This window comes from Atta colombica, unplaced genomic scaffold (genome assembly GCF_001594045.1).
Source record: "Atta colombica isolate Treedump-2 unplaced genomic scaffold, Acol1.0 scaffold1, whole genome shotgun sequence".
Lineage (NCBI taxonomy): Eukaryota > Metazoa > Arthropoda > Insecta > Hymenoptera > Formicidae > Atta > Atta colombica.
In genome coordinates this window covers 5,017,315-5,037,060 of record NW_017259183.1, presented here as the reverse complement: position 1 = coordinate 5,037,060, position 19,746 = coordinate 5,017,315, and the positions used below count along the sequence as shown (strand labels likewise).

The following is a 19,746-nucleotide window of genomic DNA, read 5'->3' as shown; positions in this document are numbered from 1 at the left end:
TATATATATAATAATATAAAATATATACTAAAAATATTGCAATATGCTAGATCAATAGTATCAATTTGAAGTTATAAATTATAATAATATTTTAATATAAAATAAATATTTCGAATAATTACTTTTATTGAGGTTATTAATTGACTGTCAGATTGATCATTGATAGACGAAATCTACTATACAATAAACTATTTAAATATTTATACATAATTTATGTAATAAAAAAAGAAGTAGAAATCAATGTTGTATTTCACTAAGCAATGTGATCAAATCATTAAGCGAAAGCTATAACAAGCTTTTACCGTACTAGTATTCGTACCAGAATACCGGTACATAAGCGGTGTCTTAACTATGGCAGGAATTTATTACTAGACACCGAGAATATGTTACAACGTTTGCGCACTTCGTTATATCAACGCTGTTTTTCCAGAAAATCGCGGAATGTACGAGATCTTCGAGACATGATGTGAGAATAGAAAATGCTTAAAAACGTTTACATGATTACGTGAGTAGATATGCAAGAGGAATAATTATATCGCGCATTTCATGTTTTACTCTAAAAATATTATATATTTATGCTTTCATACACGATTTTAATCTTGGAAGAATAAAAAATGTAAACTAAGCACATAAAACAGTCAGTGAGAAACACTGACCAAATGGTACTTACAATCTTGTGATACTTTATCGTTCAGGTGAAACTATTCTACATAAAACCGAATGAAAAGCTTTCTTCTTGCTCGACACTCTCGTATAAGTAGGCGATTCAAATGCCGCTCTGTGCAGAGAGCTACGAAATGTGAAACAGAGCACAAAAAGAACAATCCACGAGGTGGATGAGAAGGGCACGTAAGGAAGTCGAGTTTACGAGATGATTGTCCTACGGACCCTATTTATTCGACATGAAATCTCCAGGTGGATCTCTATTGTAGATTATTGCGCCATTGTCCATTGTCGCAATCCACAACTGATCTTTTTAGATCTTTTGACATAAGTGAAAAAAGTTCAGCAAAGATGAGAGAGAGAGAGAGAGAGAGAGAAAGAGATGATAGCGTTAGATTAAGATGTTTAAAGTAATCAAGATTAGGAAGACACAAAATACTTTTTTTCATTAATTCAATAATATATAATTTAATGTCTTATTATTTAAAATTCAAATTTTTTTAATGCTTATTATAGTTCAGTATTTAACAAAATTAAACAAATTATTTTGAATATAAATTTAAATATGTTAACTTTATTTTCTTATTTATCCGAATCATAGTGACTGTTTTATATATATATATATATATTGCAACAAAAAATATCATAAATTCGTAAATCAATATTATTCAACATTTATGTGAAAAATTCTTAATCGTGTCTTAATTCCAATTACTTTCCAATTTAAGAGCAAAGTCGACAGGGATGTTAAAATTAACAGTAATTAGCAATAATTAGTAGTACCGTGGATCCCGCATTAGGCGTTTAAGAGAAGAAAGCAGCTTGCATGCCACGCAAGCGCGAGCAAGAAGGTTTTACATCCTGCGGGACAAACATCGATGGAAATCGAATGATGCGGAACAGGCACCTGCGTGGGTACAGGCAATTACGTATGAATAACTTCGACGAAAAAGTAGCCGATGCGATCGCACACCAACTCTGATCTTATCGATCTTGGTGTCGCGCATTGCCGAAGGTCCTAAGCCCAGTATGACGGTGCAATTATCAATAATTGAGAAATTTTTTTTCAAGTGTAATTCAATATAACGAGCTGATGCACATTAATTTAATATTATAAGCACTGTCTCAGAACATTCCCGTTATTATATTGCGGTAAGATCACATTAACCTCTTTTCGTGATACGCAATTTATGTTTTTTCTTCTTTTTTTTTTCTTCAATTGAAATACTCCGTAAATTTCGAAGACAAATGTAATTTGGGTCATATGCTTTAAGATAATACTCGAGTTATTTATTCGAAGCGCATAAATCATCAGATATGCAATCTCACTTTACTCAAATTAATTAAGAAAAGATCAATATATATCTATATATAAAGATTATTAAAAGTAACATATGCTTGTATGTCATCAGATTAAAGTAATTACATATGAACATCAAAAGTCTTGTAGAGTTACTTAGAGTTTACTAACGAAAGCCAAAGCCATGATAAGATTTATCATTTTTAATTAAATGTAAATATCTTAAAAATCATTTAAAATTATAAATATATACAAGTAAAAAGAATATTTATATGTAATTTTAATTTTTAAAATCCTTTTTCTTTTGTTAATAGTAGATTACTAATATTTATGTATATATGATAAAATTACTAATAATATATTAATACTATTTTTATTTCAGATTTTAATTTGAATGAAATTTTCCAATAATTTGAATTAATCATAATATTAACCCTTGTTCTTGTTTTAAAAAAAAGAGAAGTAACAATAGTAATAAAATAAAAATTAATCTTACTTAATAATTTATGGTCCTCTTATTTTTATAAAAAACAAATTAGCATCCCTGCTATCACATAAATAATTAAATTATTAGAAAATTTTCTTGTTTTAAATCTTTAATTTCAAGTATCTGCACTGAGAAAAAAATATAGTTAAGTTTAATAAATATTATTTCAATACTGCCAACTAAACCTTTACTTACAGTAAATAAATATTTGTTCAATAAAGAAAAATTGTTAAATCAAATTAACATTTCTTGTATCAAATAAATATATCTTTATATTTAATAAATATTTAGTTGACAGTATTCATTTATTAAAATTAACTATATTTTTTTCAGTGTGACAACTAAATATCTTTTCAATAAATAAAAGTCGATTATTATAATTAGTTTTAAAATACTACTCTATATATATATATATAAACCCTCAATTGTAGCAATGGGTCATTTGAACCCAAAGCAAAAATTTTTGGACAATTATACAATCTGTACGATCGGTACTATGAAGTTCTAAATATTTAGAAAGTTTTGAATTTTCATCTATCAATCATCGTAAGGAGAAGATTTATTTGTATTATGTATTTCAAACAAGACATTTTAGAATTTAAGTATAATTTCCAAAGCTATAGTTGAGGCTAAGCTATCAATTATATCAAAAACTAGTATATCAAAAGCTATTAAAAAAGCTATTATATCAAAAGCTAGTAGTTAATAGAAATCAGTAAAAACATAAATAAAAAAGAACATAATGATATAATGCGCATGTTTCACTCACATTGCATAGACATACATCCACGGTAATATGAGAAACATAACTCAAGTCTTGACGAACCACATAAGTTTTTCGCGGTATATACTGCCGTGACGCGACGCGACGTGTCGACTTCCCTTTTGCTATTTTAGTTGTCTTTTTCTTCCTCGTTCATTCTCTTGACTCGTCAACTCTATACAGTCACCTATGTCTTTCTTTATTGAATATACGCGATGACTTTTCCCTGTCACGCGCATGTTACCACCTTTCAACCACCGTGTGAAATTATACCTTTACAAGGAGATTGTCTGCGACAAGTGTTGCGGTACTTGAATTTCAAAATATTCAGTTTCTTCATGACACAATTAATAATTTACAATAACGCGATCAATAATTACATATCCAGTACTTAATTTATTAGAAAATTTTATTTGCAAGAAACTATAAACAGGAACTGTTAATGAACTTGAAATGAGATCTGCGCATTCAAAGAAGTTAATAACCCACAAATTATTAGAATTTATGTTATATCTCTGGAATATTTTTTTATATTATATTATTTTTATTAATATTATGGCCTACGTCAGAATAATTCAATAGAGAGAAACTGTATTGAAATCAAAAACTTAAAATTGGTCACAGAAATTTTTATTTGTAATCATTCGAGTTTAATTCGCGTTATTTTAAATATTATTAAGCTTTTCTCTATATTAATAGAGAAATTACGAAACAATGAACAATCTCATAAAAGTAACAAAAATTTTGTTTTGCTAATTAAAAACGATCCGAAATCAAAAGAATTAGAAGTAGATCAAGAGAATTACATTTCGAATGTATAATCAGAAAAATATATGAAAAAAATATATGATATACACACTTACCTTATCAAGCCGGTCTCCTTTTGCTTGCCAATGAGGAACGTCAGTACACCATCAGTCATCTGATTCGCCCATGGTGGTTTTACCCAAATCAGGTTCTTAAAATGACCCGCATACGCTGCAGGCAGAATCCAATTTTCGATGCTAATCTCACTGAAAAAACAAAATGCTTATTATAGATAATTTTTCGTTTATAAAATTTGTTCAGATTAAAAAGTTATTATGTATCTTCATATGTTCTTTTCTTTTCTTTTTTTGCGCTCATTGTACTTGAGAAATAATACAATATGTAATGTTTAGTATGGACAAATCAAAAAATAGGATGTTTTATACATTTGCACTATAATTAAATATTAATTTAATATTATAATAATTAAATTACTTCTGATATCCTCTGTTTCTCTCTCTAATATTTAGATTAATTCAGACAAATTCTATCTCAGAAATGATAAAACAATCAATAAAAATAACAAAAACAATCATTCACAATAAAATAAGATAGATTAGAAAAAACTTAATTTCGACAAGTTTCAATAACGATGAGACAAAAGTATTTAAAATAATAAAATAAGAGAATTACTTGCTCTTGCATCTGTATCTATACAATTTTATAGATAACCAAACAGAATAATTTTCACGATAATGTTAAAATGACATTAAAATGAAATCGGAAATGATTGAAAAATGACTTTTAATGATAATTTTGAACATTGTCATTTTGACATTATAATGATATCATAATGATGTCTTGTTATTCTGCTATCAATTAAATTTAATGAGATTGTAATACAATTTTAACTTTTTAATTTCTAAAACTTTATTTTCATTTATACGCATGAAATAAACAATATGCGTAAGGATTTTTTCAAATTCTGTGTTATTTCAATGATATAAGTACCCGTTATATTTTTATAAAATTTTTGATATAGGTAAATTTTATAAATAATAATTTTATAATACAATAATAATTTTATGTTGTTATATTTATTTAATTATTATAATAATTGTCACAAAATTTCCAACTGTTGTAAAAAATACATTGAAACTGATGTTTGATAATAAAACTTGTATTATTGCAAAGAAATGAAAAGTACAATTCAAGTGTTGGATTGAATGTGAACTCCTCGAAATTAAGCTGATAGCCATCTTTGATAATTTTATATCTCGAATATCGATGCATTATATTTAATTCGTAAGAATTCGATTCAAGTTTCTTCGCACGCCAAAGAAAGATTATATTCGATATCCTTCACTGAAGAACAAATATAATATCATACAAAATCTACATATATGATTGTTACATATATCTATACACGTACCTGAACAATTGATTCTTATCCCACACTCTATCAGCCAGCATCTCCTTCGGTATCAGCATATCGGGATGTGAATCCAGATGTACGAAGGTATTACCTTCGAAGGGCAGATGTTTCGATCCCATACACCGATATATAAACGGTAAAACCTGTAAAAATATCATAAACATAGCGCGTTTATTAAATGTATTTGTTTAAAAATTGAATCTCGCGCAAGTTCGCGATTATTATCGACGCGCAAACTGGCATTGAGATCTTGAACTTTAAACTCTTGAAATTGATAATTTGAAGTTAGATCAGATAATCACAGACTAATCTCCTCACTCTAACTTCAAGACAATCAAAAAGTATATTCGAATTCAATTAATTTCGTTACAAAGTTGTAATATGTATTTAAAGTATTTAAATTTACAATAAATATTTATTTATATAAATAAATTTATATAAATACAAATAAATTTTAAAATCCTCGGGATTTATATATTATATATAGATATTATAAAATATTGAATAATTATTATTTTATTCTTAGCAAAATCCTGATTGTCTTCCTTTGAAAACATTTAAAAGTTCACCATCTCTACAGCACAAAAGTTGCAGCAACAATGCAGTAATATTGCAGCGATATTGCTGCAAATTCTGTGTAAATTCTGCTGTATGAGCAAATTCTAATGCACACTAGTGCGAATTGGTGCAAATTAAAGCTTCTAAAGCTTTAGAAGCTTTAATTTGCACCAATTAAGCTGCTAAAGCTGCTAAAGTTGTACATAATGTAGTTGATTTAATGTAAGTGTAAAAGTGAAATAAAAATATTTTAAATTATAAAATACATATTTTATCTAACAATAAAGTGTATTAAAGATTTCACGATTTACAACTACTTCTATATTTGTATTAAGCATGCATTTTTACGTCATTTTGTGTATGACTTTAATATATTATATACCGATGCACACTTAGGCCCTGCGCACAATGGAAAAAATATTAGGAATTGGAATAAATATTAAGATTTCAACCTACCAGAAACTGCGTATTCCGACTGGAATCTGATAAAAACTGGTATCTGATAGGTTGAAATAATTAATATTTATTCCTAGTATTTGTTCTATTGTGCGCAGGCCCTTATAGTAAATGAGAATGGATTAAAATGGATTAGAATTTCAATTCTAATCCATTTAAATCTATCTGAATGCCGTACTTCAACAATAACACTTATATTTGAGGTATTCCACGTCAACCAGACACCTTTGAAACATCGTTTTATCTCTTTTTTAAATTTGCGTATTCTACAGATAAAAATATGAGAAATGTGTTTCGCGAAAAAAATTTAAGATTTTTTTAATTCACGCTTGTAAGTTGCAGAAATTCATAAAAAATGTCGTTCATTCAAATTATTATATCGTTGAAATTAGCCGTACAAAAAAATGCAAGAGACCGATTTTAATGATTTTAAATTGTTCTACGAATAAATTATTTTTACTTCATAATTGTTATATTGTATAAATAAATCATTTTCCATTTGTTTACAATTTTTGTTAACATTTTTTATCATCAACTCACTAATTTAAAAATTTTGTATAAATATCATCATATTAAATAAAAATAATCTTATAATGGCTCAATAATAATAAACAATAAATAACAAGAAGAAGCTATAAGCCAGATTTTTATGTATTTTAAATTCTTAGAACATACGTTTCGATCTTATTATTAAATCATCCTCAGTGTAAAGAAATAATATAAGATAATACAATACAGAATAATACAATACAAGCAATTTGACTGAAATAGTTTCAATTTTTATCTCTGATCGCATTTGCTTCCTGCAAATTAAATTGACTCATTGTTTCATTACTGATTATATCGTGGTTTATCAATCACAGTTGAGAATGTGTATTTTTTTATTTAATGACTCATCATTCAATATTTTTATCATTATGGACTTATTGCGACTGTTATAATATAACCAATAATATTACCAGAACGAAAAGCATTGCATTATTGCAGAAGATAGATATGAAGAAATACTACAACTTTTTGCGTAACTATAAATTATATGTATAATTTGTATTTAATCGTTTTATTAATTTTGTCAAATTTAATTTCTTTACACTAAGGATAACTTAATAATAAGATCAAAATGTATGTTCTAAGAATTTGAAATACATAAAAATCTGTAGACCCTTATTATTATTTATTGTTTATCATCATATTAATTCCCATTTCAATTATAAAGTAACTCCTGAAAATTTCAAAATGAAATTTTTCGAATAGTACAGTTCAAAAATTCTATTTTGCGACGGCGATTCTGCATACCATATACACACAACAGAATTTTTAAACTATATAGTCCGTTCGAGTTCCATTTTGAAATTTTCAGGGTTACTTTATAATTGAAATAATAATTAATATGAGGATATTTTTACAAAATTTTTTAATTAATGAGTTGGTGATAAAAAAAATTTTAATAAAAATAATAAATAAATAGAAAATAATTTATACGATATAAAAATTAATATAAAGTAAAAATAATCTATCCATAGAATTAAAAATTTTTTAAATCGGTTTTGCATTTTTTTGTACGACTGGTTTCGATATAATAATTTGAATGTTCGCCTGAACATTTTTTATGAATTTCTGCAATTTACAATAATTTGTGAATTTTTTTAAAATCTCAAATTTTTTTTGCGAAACACATGTCTCATATTTTTATCTATAGAATATTAGCAAATTAAAAAAATAATGTTTAATAAAAATGACGATGTTTCAAAGATTCTCGGTTATTTGACGTGTCTCATGATCCATTTTTACTTTTTTTAAGGTTCAATTAGATGGAAAAACTTTTTTTAGATTCAATTGGATAGAAAAATTCCATTTCCCATTCAAAATTTTAAATTGATGCATCCACATGATGCACTTGAAGAACTGAAATTTTTTTTTTAGGTTGAAAAGCACAGACATATATGTTTTATGCAATTCTTATAAATGAATAAAAATGCATTAAGATTTAAAAGGACTCATTTCAACGTTCTCAAATACGAAATTTCTGAATCTATTCCATTCTCATTTACTGGGCATTGAGTGCATCCAATTGAATTCATTAATAAATAAATACCTATAAATTATAAAATTAATATTGATAAATTTGTTCGTATTGCTGCTATTTTTACACTAAGCATCTTCGCTTTCTTTTTCTTTAACGCTCAAATGTATTTATTTCCTTTCAAAAATTTTTAGTATCTGTTTGCGACGCAAACAATACATATATTTATATATTACAATATATAACAATATTTGAAGAATAAATTAGACTTGGTTCCACTAATGTAAGATTAATCTCAATCTCTCAATTTGAATTAATCTTTGAATTTATCTTTTTCTAATTCTTAGAAATAAGTTAATACATTGATGATAGGCCCTTCTCATACAGCATTTTATCCCAGAAAACATTCTTAACATTGGACATTCTCAAAACATCCCTTAAAAATCTGTGCTATATATGCCTCAGCAAACAAAATGGATTGAAATGGATTGAAAATTTTCAATCCATCCGAATCCATATTTTAAATCCATAAAAATGGATTGGATTCCATAAAAAAATTACGTTTAAAAATTTAAATAAATTAAAATAGTAATTAATTAAAATGGTAATTAAATTTTTATAGTTATTATTTTAAAACTTTTATACACAAAATATATGCTAGCTGTATAATGAAGAAAACATATTAATATGAAAACATATTAATATATACAAAAGCAATTAACTTATTAATTAAAAATAAGTAATTTATATATGTAACATTTATTATACATATTTATGTACATAGGACTTTTTATTTTTTTCTTTTAACTGTGTTTATTAAATATTTATTAAATAAAGTAGAATTCGATATATTTTTATGGTACAACTTTATTTCAATTCAGTTGAATTAAAACAAAAAATTTCTTATTCTTAATTCTGAATAAAATAGTATTTATGATGCATTTTAAAATAAAATTTTTTACTCACAATTTTGAATTGAATAGCATTCATGACCCATTTAAAAGAAAAACATTTTTTTATTTAGATTGAAAAACTACATTTCCTATTTAACATTTTGAATTGAACAGTATTCACGACGCACACAAAATATTATAATATTATTTTTAGATTGAAAAGCATAGAAATGTATTCCATGCCATTCCTATAAATGAATAAAAATGCATTCAAGACTGAAAAAGAATGTACATTTGCTTCACGCAATTCCTATAAATGAATAAAAATGCATTCAGAATTGAAAAGGATTTTAACATTCATGAATCCGTATTTCTGAAAATCTGAATTTTAATCCATTCTCGTTTGCTGAATGGTTAAGGATTATTTATATTAGCCATAAATTGTTAATTTATATATGTTGTAAACTATAAACTGTAAGAAATTAACTAATCACAGTCGAATGTGAAGGGAATAAAATCGATTATTCTTCTCACATTTGACAGTGAATGGTCAATTTCTTACCTGTAATCGAGAATGGATTAAAATAGATTGAAATAAATTCAAATTTTCAGAAATATACATTTGTAAACGTTGAAATGAATTCTTTTCAATCCGGAATACATTTCTATTCATTTACAGGAATTGCATGAAGCACATTTCTATGCCTTTCGATCTATCTAAAAATAACATCAGCTTTTTTTATGCATTGTGAATATTGCTCAATTTAAAATTTTTAGTAAGAAATGTGCAGTTCTTCAATCCAATTGCATCTAATTGAATCTAATTGAATCCAATTAAATTTAAAAAAATGTTTTTGCTCTTAAAAGTATTCGGATAAAAGTTCAACCTACTTTAATCCATTCTCATTTACTGAATATAAACTTATGATAATATAAACTTAAGTTAACATGAGCTAGTTTCGCAATAATGTATGTTATTATAATTGAATTCACGTGAATCAGATATGATGAATATCAGCAAACGAAAATGGATTGAAATGAATTGAAATGGATTCAGATTTTCAGAAATATCGATTCACGAATGAATGCTTTTCAATCCTGAATGCATTTTTATTCATTTATAGGAATTGTATGGAGCATATCTCTATGCTTTTCAATTTAAAAATAATATTAGCTTTTTCTGTTCATAACGCACACATTGTGAATATTGTTCAATTCAAAATTTTGAATAGGAAATGCAGTTTTTCAATCCAATTGAATCCAATGAAATCCAAAAAAAATATTCGCTATTTAAAATATGCATTCAGATAGAAAAAAATTTCAATCCATTTTAATCCATTTACATTTAAAGTCACGTATGTTATCCTTTTCTTAATTATAGAAAAAAATAACGTGACTTTTTTTAGCGTTCATCTGTGTATCTAAATATAAAACGGTATTGCAAAAACTCTCTAGTGTATAATAAATGATTATTTACTGTATTAGAAGATAATTTTTGAGGCGTACTTTACAATACAGAAATATACAACCTATGTATAGTTATATAAAAATATATATACATAATATATATACATAATATCGTTAAAGAAAGAGGATATACTTATAATCTTTTATTTTAATTTGATGTAGTATATATGATCTACATAGTTTTGATATTTAGAACAGATAGACTGTGATCAAAGTCTCCCTATAATTAAATACTTAGAAACGTTTGATGGATCAAGTAAAAGAAAGAATTTTATAAACTGACTAATTAAAAAACGCTTCAAAGCATTGCGTTGATTGTACTTTGTATATACAGACACACATAGGTATTATTAAGGGTGCTTATTTCCATTTGATGACACAAATGTTCTACCTTTTCGTCTGTTTCTGTTCTTGCACTAGACTGTACTAACACTCTCTTTCTCATTTTCAACAAATATCAAACATATACGTATCTCACTTCAAGTTCTAAAAGTGTACACTACCCAGTAAACGAGAATGGATTGAAATGAATTCAGAAATATTGATTCACGAATGTTAAAATGAATGCTTTTCAATACATTTTATTCATTTATAGGAATTGCATGGAGCATATCTCTATGCCTTTCAACCTAAAAATAATATTAGCTTTTTCTGTGCACACAATTGTGAATACGGTTCAATTCAAAATTTTGAATGAGAAATGCAGTTTTTCAATTCAATTGAATCTAATTGAATCCAAAAAAAAGTATTCGCTATTTAAAATACGCATTCGGATAGAAAAAAATTGCAATCCATTTTAATCCATTCTATTTTCCTAAATAATTCAACTACAAAAAAAACAGACCTTTTGTCACTCTCTGAATTCTCTCCTCTCAAGAAGGATAGAACGACGCTTATGTTAATTTGTATCGACTTGTGTCAAGTGGAAAGCCAAATTATTAATTTCGTATAGCATACTTCAATAAAGGTAACGGATAACGAACGGTTTCAGTTTCGGAATCGGATTATATTTTATCGGAGCGCGCGCTGCGCCACAAACGCCGCGACATCTAGCGACGCAATCGCATAATAATAATACACGGTTGATGGCAGAACATCCGCGGCGTAACGACATTAACGACGCAAGAACGGCGTTCGAATACACTCACCTCATCGTGGTCTTCCACGACATAGACCGGCGTCTTCTTGAAGTACTTACGTATATACGACATATCTCGCGATCCTGGGATATGCGGACCTGACTACCGATTGTCGACGAAAATACGACGATCGCTGGACCGACGGAACGCGCGAGTTAAACGATCGATTTTCCAATTAACACCACGACAACGAAATGTACGCGGACACTGGGAATCGCGGGCACGCGACGCACTGCTTCGCGCGGAAGCACGTGGTCATCGACTGAAGTTTCATGCTCTTAGGCGCGCACCTCAAACACAATCATTTCGCGAATAAAGGGACAGGGGCACCAGACAAGGGTTTACTCCGAATTTCTCACGAGACGAGTTTCGTGAGGTGGTTCCCCTTTTTTCTCTTGCTCTAGGAGCCCGGACTTCCCCCCATCCCCCCAGCCTCCCTCCCCCCTAAGGATGAGGACGCCTTAGAAACCCGATCCTTCTAACATAGCCGACAGTGACGAACCCGAATGTCGTAGAATATTATTTGACAACTTAGCATGAATAAATTTATTCAGACAGATTGGATAGTTTTTAACGAGTCACTGTCGAATAGATCTCTACAGGTTTTCAACGTTAGAATGCGTTAGAATAAACGTTATATACCTCTATTAATGTTTTTATACTCTTATGTTAATTTCTACTAAAAAATAGATAGATTCTTAATTTACTCTTTATGCAAAAGCTATGCATTTCGATTATCTCTATGTCCAAATTCATTACTAGAATATCAACGTTTTGTAAACATTGCAGTTCATTTCATCAGGATTAGGAGCAATCTGATGCTATCACTTACTCTTTGTCCTTTTCTAATGCTTAAAATTAGAAAAAGATAAAAAGTTAATCTACTTTGATAGAAACGGTCATTAATCAAATTTACATATTTCTTTCTGAATTTTATTTTATTCGTTATTTTCATTTAAAAATGCGAGTGTTGTTAAATCGGATTTTTAACTAAAAGTCTGATATTACCATTATAAAACATATTTACAGATAAAAAAAATACTTATATACAGAAAAAAAAAAATTGTTCTTATTGATCGCTCAACATGTAAATCATGATTTGTAAATTATCAAACAAGTGCATGATATTTACATGAGTAATAGACATTAATTTTTATAAAAAGAAAATGATAGTACATGATAAAGTATCCTTATTGCTGACAACCGACAATATATATATTCGATAAGATTCTACAAGACTCGATCGCGAAAGATCAACCCAATTGCATAACCGCAGATAGCGTCGAAACGGTAAGAAAAGGTTACCTCCGGCACACAGTTCAAGTCTCGTCGATGCGTGTTAAGTACCTGCGATGCGTGACCTTTCGCTATCGATTCACATGTTATTCTTTGCCGCCGCTTGATCATAATAAACACATCGTGAGAAAGAATTTGACGAAAATGCGCTCGCGGTACAATTTGAACGTCCCTCGCATAACTGAACAAACAAGATACTCTGTGTTTCGCTTATTAATTTAATTACGCATGATCATTAATCGTACTTACTTAGTCTAATTTTCCAACATTTGAGATTTGTAGATTTCCAGATGCAATTGATCAGTTTGCATTCTCAACGACGATAAAAATCTGTCGATATCAGTTTCACATGAATAAACATTGTTTACTAAATCACCTGATTTGTGAGCTTTTAAATTTGTATAATTATCATTAGTCTTCTGTCTCGAGTATCGTGGTATGCGATTAGATCGTAATGATTGAACGTGTGGATATATACGAAAAGAACATACAGGTACACGTTCGTTCCAATAATCGCGATAAATTTGATTTGACAAATAAACTTCATCTTCTGCACCTAAATCGTAACATAAATTAGAATCTGGGATTCGTGGATAAAAACTTTGCACTGGATTCAACGAAGGAACTTTCTTAGCATTCTTACTTGTAGATGAATTTAATGTCCTTGAATATCTTGCGGAGGCGATCGAATTACTTATATCTATGCTATCCTTTGGATCACATTTATGAGACTTTATATGTTTGCCAAACACATCCACATTATTGTAAACAACATTATTTGTTTGTACAGGTGTATATCTAGTTTGTATGTTTTTAACTTTATTATGTTGAACATTTTTCTTGTCAGATTCTTTTTTATTGCTATTAGAGAGCGATATTTTCTGTCGATTGTTCAAAGTAACTTTATCACTACTTGAATACATAACATCCTTCTCAAATGACGTAAATGAGATATTCTCGCTTGAGGTATGAATTTCATCGTTTTCATCATTTATTTGCAAAATTTCTACCTTTTCATTCTCCAATCTTTGATCAGAGATCGCATTAATGGAAATGTCATATTTCGTATTTTGTACATTATGTTTATCTTCATTGGCAACTATAACTTGATTGGAACGAATTTTTTGCATTCTCTTTGTCTTCGAATCTTTTTCCTTTATTATATTTGTTGGAGCATCTACTTCAACAGTCTTATGCAATATAATTTCATCTTGACTTTCCAAAAGTGGCAGCTCTTCACACATTTGTGAATATTCCGTCAATTTATCACTTTTCGAAGAATTTTCAGACAGTTGTAAATCTTCCGTTAATTTATCATCTTTTGTATTCCTTTCTGCTGTTTCTTTAAGAAGCGCTTTCATATCCGAGAACGATAAATTTTGTTCTTTTATTTTCTGAATCAAATCACATGTTTCAGTTTCATTTAAACATGCTGTGTAATCTATTATTTCAAATATTTTTTCATTTGGATTTTGATAAGTTCTAAAATATTGTAATGCCTTGCGATATTTTTCAATCTCAGAGTTTGACATCATTAAATTCGGCATATGTTCATCAATATTTATAGGATAAGGGAAAAATGCGTTAAATTTAGTTCCTAATATATAGAAACGGCTCTTGAAATCTTCTATTTCTTCATACATATCTAATAAATTATTATCTGCATTAGATGCTGAATATGTATAAGTATCTTGCACCTCTTTATCACTACGGAGCTGTGGAAAAACACACAAGAAAGCCCGTTTCTGTATATTAAGAAAAGTTTTAAGAGCTGAAAAATGTTCTTTATATATTAATTTATAAAAAGAATCAGTCATGCCTTTATATTTATTATTTAATAAATTAATTTCAAACTCGAGTAACTCTTTCCATTTGGAAGCTACTCTCAACAAAGATTCTTCATCGTTACAAATGTTATTGTCACTGTTGATAACTTTTGTAGCATATATTAATAAATAATTGTTTATTATTGCCCGTATGTGATCATTCTCACTATTATCCAATTCGTTTATAGGTAAACTATTCATAAAATCAGGATTTTTTGTAGAAAAAGTATCCTGAGAAGTTTGTATAGACATTTTTTCATCGTTATACTCTTTATCGTGGTTAGACACTGATGCATCATTTTCTTCTTTTTCATTTTCTTCTTTATTTTCTTCTTTATTAATTAGAGAATCTTTCATATACCGAATAACGTTTTCAATATCTGCATCTGATAATTTGCAATTCTCTGTATCTGATAGAGCTACTTCAAATGTGACGTCTTTATTCAATTCTTCCAAAGCAGAAGGAGCATTGGAGTTAGGTGTTATTGTAAATTGATATAGATTTCTTGATCTGGATGAGTTTAAAATTGATACTTTACTTTCTTCAGAATTTTCAACTACAGGCTCTATAGTTGATATTTCTTTACATTCTTTAAAAGTATTAACTGCAGAATTAGCTTTGCTTTGAACATAATGTTGAAATAATGAACTAATTTTTATCTTTTCATCTAAATTAGATTTTGATTTTACACATATATTATTAGAAACAATTTTATGGTCTTTTCTATTTTTTGATGATTTACATTTTTTAGTAGTATTTTCAACATTCTTTGACATATTGATCGTTATTTGTTTCGGTGAAACATTTTCACATTCTATAAGAGTGACATTACTTTCCGTTGACAAAATGTTACTGCTTGCTGTGTTGTTGGGTGAAACATTGTTATATTCTTCATGTTTCACAATAGAAGTATTTGCATTATTTTCTGATGTGTCATCAATTACTGAAGAAAACATATGTTCTGACATAGATATTGTTATAGGAACACCATTTTCAGATTCAAGAACAGTTTTATCAATGGCTGGCAATTTTGTGAGAGATTTTGATCTAGATTCTGATGAGACTTCAGATTCCAAATAAATTTTTTCAAATACTGAAGTATCATCAGTCCAAACATCTTCTGTATAATCAGAACTGAGCTTGAATAAGTAAAAATTCACTCCACTAATCGAAGTTAATAATTTTCTGAACGATGAAAGCTCATTTTCGGTAACAATTGTAACAGAAATTCCATAAGATCCATAGCGACCAGCTCTGCCAATTCTATGTAAATATGTTGCCGGATCCGTAGGTATATCCAAATTTATGACCATATTAACATTTTCTATATCTATACCCCTTGCAGTTAAATCCGTGGTTAACATAATTCTATATTCCAAATTTCTTAAGTTTTCAATCGCTTCCAATCTTTTAGTCATATCTTGATTTCCAGTAATATATGAAGATGAAAATCCTAATGAATTAATTTTATTACTTACTGATTGAGCCCTGCAATAACAGAAATAGAAATATTAAATTAATTAAATATTAAACATTAAATAATAATTAAGAAATAATTAAAAAACATACCGTGATTGATAATTTGAAAAAACTAGGCTTTGTTTAAATGGAATCTTGGTAAAAATTTTTATCAACTCATCAATTTTTGTTTGTACCTAAAAATATGAATAGATAAATTATATACAATGTTTATTAATAAAATTAATTTTTATCAGTTCATAAATAAAAACCTGTTTCATCATATTAGGATGTGTCGGAACCACAGCCACAAATTGTTTGATTCCAATCAAAACTGGTCCATCAATATTTGGTGATGTTAATACTGGAGAGGACATATAAGTTTGTAGAAATGTTTCTAAATCCCCAGGATAAGTAGCACTTGAAGCTATAATTTGCTTGCTGACTGGTAGTTTAGAAAATATATAACTATAGAAAAACATTAATATAACTTTAGTAATTTACAAGACAAGTTAGTAATAATAAATTTGATTGGATACAATGTACACATACAGTACAAATTAAAGTCTATTAAATATTAATCTAAAAAGCTTAAACATTTTTGAATGATAGATCAACACACATCCATAAAATAAATAACAGGTCAATTCTAAACAGAATCATAAGACTAACATGATCTTGTAAGATTAAAAACTTATAAGTTCTTATAATTTTATGAAATATCTTTATACAACTTCTTGCTAGCTGTAACATTTACGAGAAAGCAATATTGACAAATGACTGAACATCTTACAATATGTACGTATGCGTAGAATTATAATATCAGTCATATTAATGTCTTATAAGTTTTACAAGAACAAATTATAACCTAATCAGTCTGTTTAGAATTATATTTAGCCATAAATTATATTTAGCTTACAGGTTCAATTAACTTTTGTATATATATATATATATATATTATTGGGTCGTCCGAAAAGTTTGTGCCACAAAAAATTTAAATATAATAAAAATTAAATATAATAAATATAATAAATGAAATCTAAAATTTAAATCTTCTGCGTTTCAATTTTCCTTCAAAATCGGCACGAACTTTCCGGACAACCCAATATTATATATATATATATATATATATATATATATGTATGCATGTTTTTTGTATACAGCAGTTTTTAATATATATTACTATATTATATGTACATGTATATACATCTATAATTTATTTAATATTTAATTCTTAAACTCAATACAAAATTGATATCTTTTTGAAAATTAATCTCCATTAATTTGTCTGCCTCATCAAGAACAAATAATTTGATTTTTGAAACTTGAAGAAATCCCTTTTCAATTAAATGTTTTACTCTGCCAGGTGCACCAACAGCTATATGACATTTGCTTAGCTTTTTTTTATCTTCTTCTATCGACATTCCTCCCACAAAATATTCAACTCTTAATCCTAAAATGATAAAAATAATTGACAAAGAGATAAAGACAACTTTTCCAGGAAAAGTATATATAATAATATATAGTAATATATAGTAATATATAGTATATATAGTAATATTTGAAATTATTATATACCTTCTATTTTTGAACCTATTGCTTTAATAACATAGGTTATTTGAATTGCAATTTCCCTTGTAGGTGCTACTATTAAAACTTGTGGTGATCCTATCAAAATATCTAAAATATCAAGAGCTATTACACTAAATACTATGGTTTTTCCAGTTCCTGATTTTGCTCGTACTATCAAATCTGTAAATTATCAACTTTTAATATAGATATCATAATTATTTTTTAATATCATATATGTAATTATAAATTAAATTACCAAATCCATAACGACCTAATGGAATGGCTTTTAACTGGATAGGAGATGGTTTTTGAAATCCAGCAGACATTAATCCATCCAGAATATCTCGTGGAAGTTTCATTTGAAAAAATGTAATATCTTTTTCTATTTTTATATCACTCGTTCTCTGTTTCTTATTTATGTCATGTGCAATATATTGAGCCATCTTCCTAATAATATATATAAATACATGCAACAAAAATATCAATTAAAATATAAATTGAATAAGTAGAAAAAACATCTTTCTTTTATGTAACATTATTTCTACTACATCAATTATAACTTCAAAGAAATTCTATCAAACAATAAATATTTTTCCTTCTTTATTCAAATTCCTTCACAAAATGTATTAAAAAAGATACAATATAGTTATAGTATTTAACAATATTTGTTATACACACTTAATATTCAATTTAACACACTTAATATTCAATATGTAAATATATGTAATAATATAATTTATATATAGTTATACAAACTTTTATAACCTGGATTATTTCTTGGAACACCATAAAGGAATGCTCTCACGCAATTGTTCAGAAAAGATAACACAAGATCCACAAGATGCATTCAGAAAAAACGACAATTATCACCTTTTGGATCTAAAAGCATATATCAATCAAAAATGTTTCTTGATCATTCGGCTCGGCCGTGATTATTTTATGAACGCAATTGTAAATACAATTTCTATTAGGCCTTGTGCACCATAATAGGAATAAGGAATTAGAAATTAAGATTTTAACCTATCAGAAATCGGATACATCGGAATACACGATTTCTGATAAGTTGAAATCGTTTATTCTTTATTCTTAAGTCCTAATTTCTTCTATTGTGCGCAGGGTTTTAGATTAGGCTTCGCCATATAAGTTTATGGACTTCACACAATAAAAAGTATAAGGAACGGAGAACAGGAAATAAGAATTTCAACCTATCAGGTGGTCAATCATGTATTTTCACGTGAAACTTTCCACATTTTATTTTTCACTTTTCATTTTTCATTCATCGAAATTTCACGTGAAACTTTTCATGTATAGCGATTACATATGCGATATTGCATGGATGACTAAGCAATCTATATAACCTGTAACCTAAAACAAGAATAGAAAGAAAAATAATAATGAATGTGACTGTGAAACAAAAAGAAATGTTATTAAATTATTTAAAACACATTTCATCCCGAATTAATGAGAATAGACAGAAAAAACGAGAGTCGATTAAAATTGGTCGATTAAAATTAAATTTAAAGTATTTTATTATATAATGTATTATAATAATTGCTAAGAAATAAATAATTATTTGACAAAATAACATTTTTAGTCATTCTTAAATCATTAATTTTACGTATGTATGTATGTATGTATGTATGTATGTATGTATGTATGTAT

At 27.6% G+C, this 19,746-nt stretch overlaps 2 protein-coding genes across 2 annotated transcripts in view; both read right to left on the bottom strand.

The window, feature by feature from the left end:
- The window catches only part of LOC108688191 (UPF0489 protein C5orf22 homolog), a 581,071-nt gene extending 568,788 nt beyond the window's left edge, over positions 1–12,283 (bottom strand). Inside the window, exons 1-3 of the mRNA XM_018194379.1 lie at positions 11,941–12,283; positions 5,393–5,538; positions 4,077–4,226 (exon numbers count right to left, since the gene is read on the bottom strand). Coding sequence (XP_018049868.1) covers positions 4,077–4,226; positions 5,393–5,538; positions 11,941–12,003 — 359 coding nt within the window. The 5' untranslated portion in view covers positions 12,004–12,283. The remainder of the gene's footprint in view (positions 1–4,076; positions 4,227–5,392; positions 5,539–11,940) is intronic.
- Positions 12,284–13,241: 958 nt separating this feature from the next.
- Positions 13,242–18,919, bottom strand: LOC108692319 (ATP-dependent RNA helicase ddx54-like). The gene is made up of 7 exons (XM_018200553.1): positions 18,841–18,919; positions 18,341–18,531; positions 18,091–18,264; positions 17,764–17,965; positions 16,785–16,980; positions 16,624–16,709; positions 13,242–16,542 (listed from the first exon to the last, which is right to left on the bottom strand). Exons 2-7 carry the CDS (start codon positions 18,525–18,527, stop codon positions 13,482–13,484), a joined length of 3,906 nt encoding a protein of 1,301 aa, XP_018056042.1. The 5' UTR covers positions 18,528–18,531; positions 18,841–18,919; the 3' UTR covers positions 13,242–13,481.
- Positions 18,920–19,746: the final 827 nt, after the last annotated feature.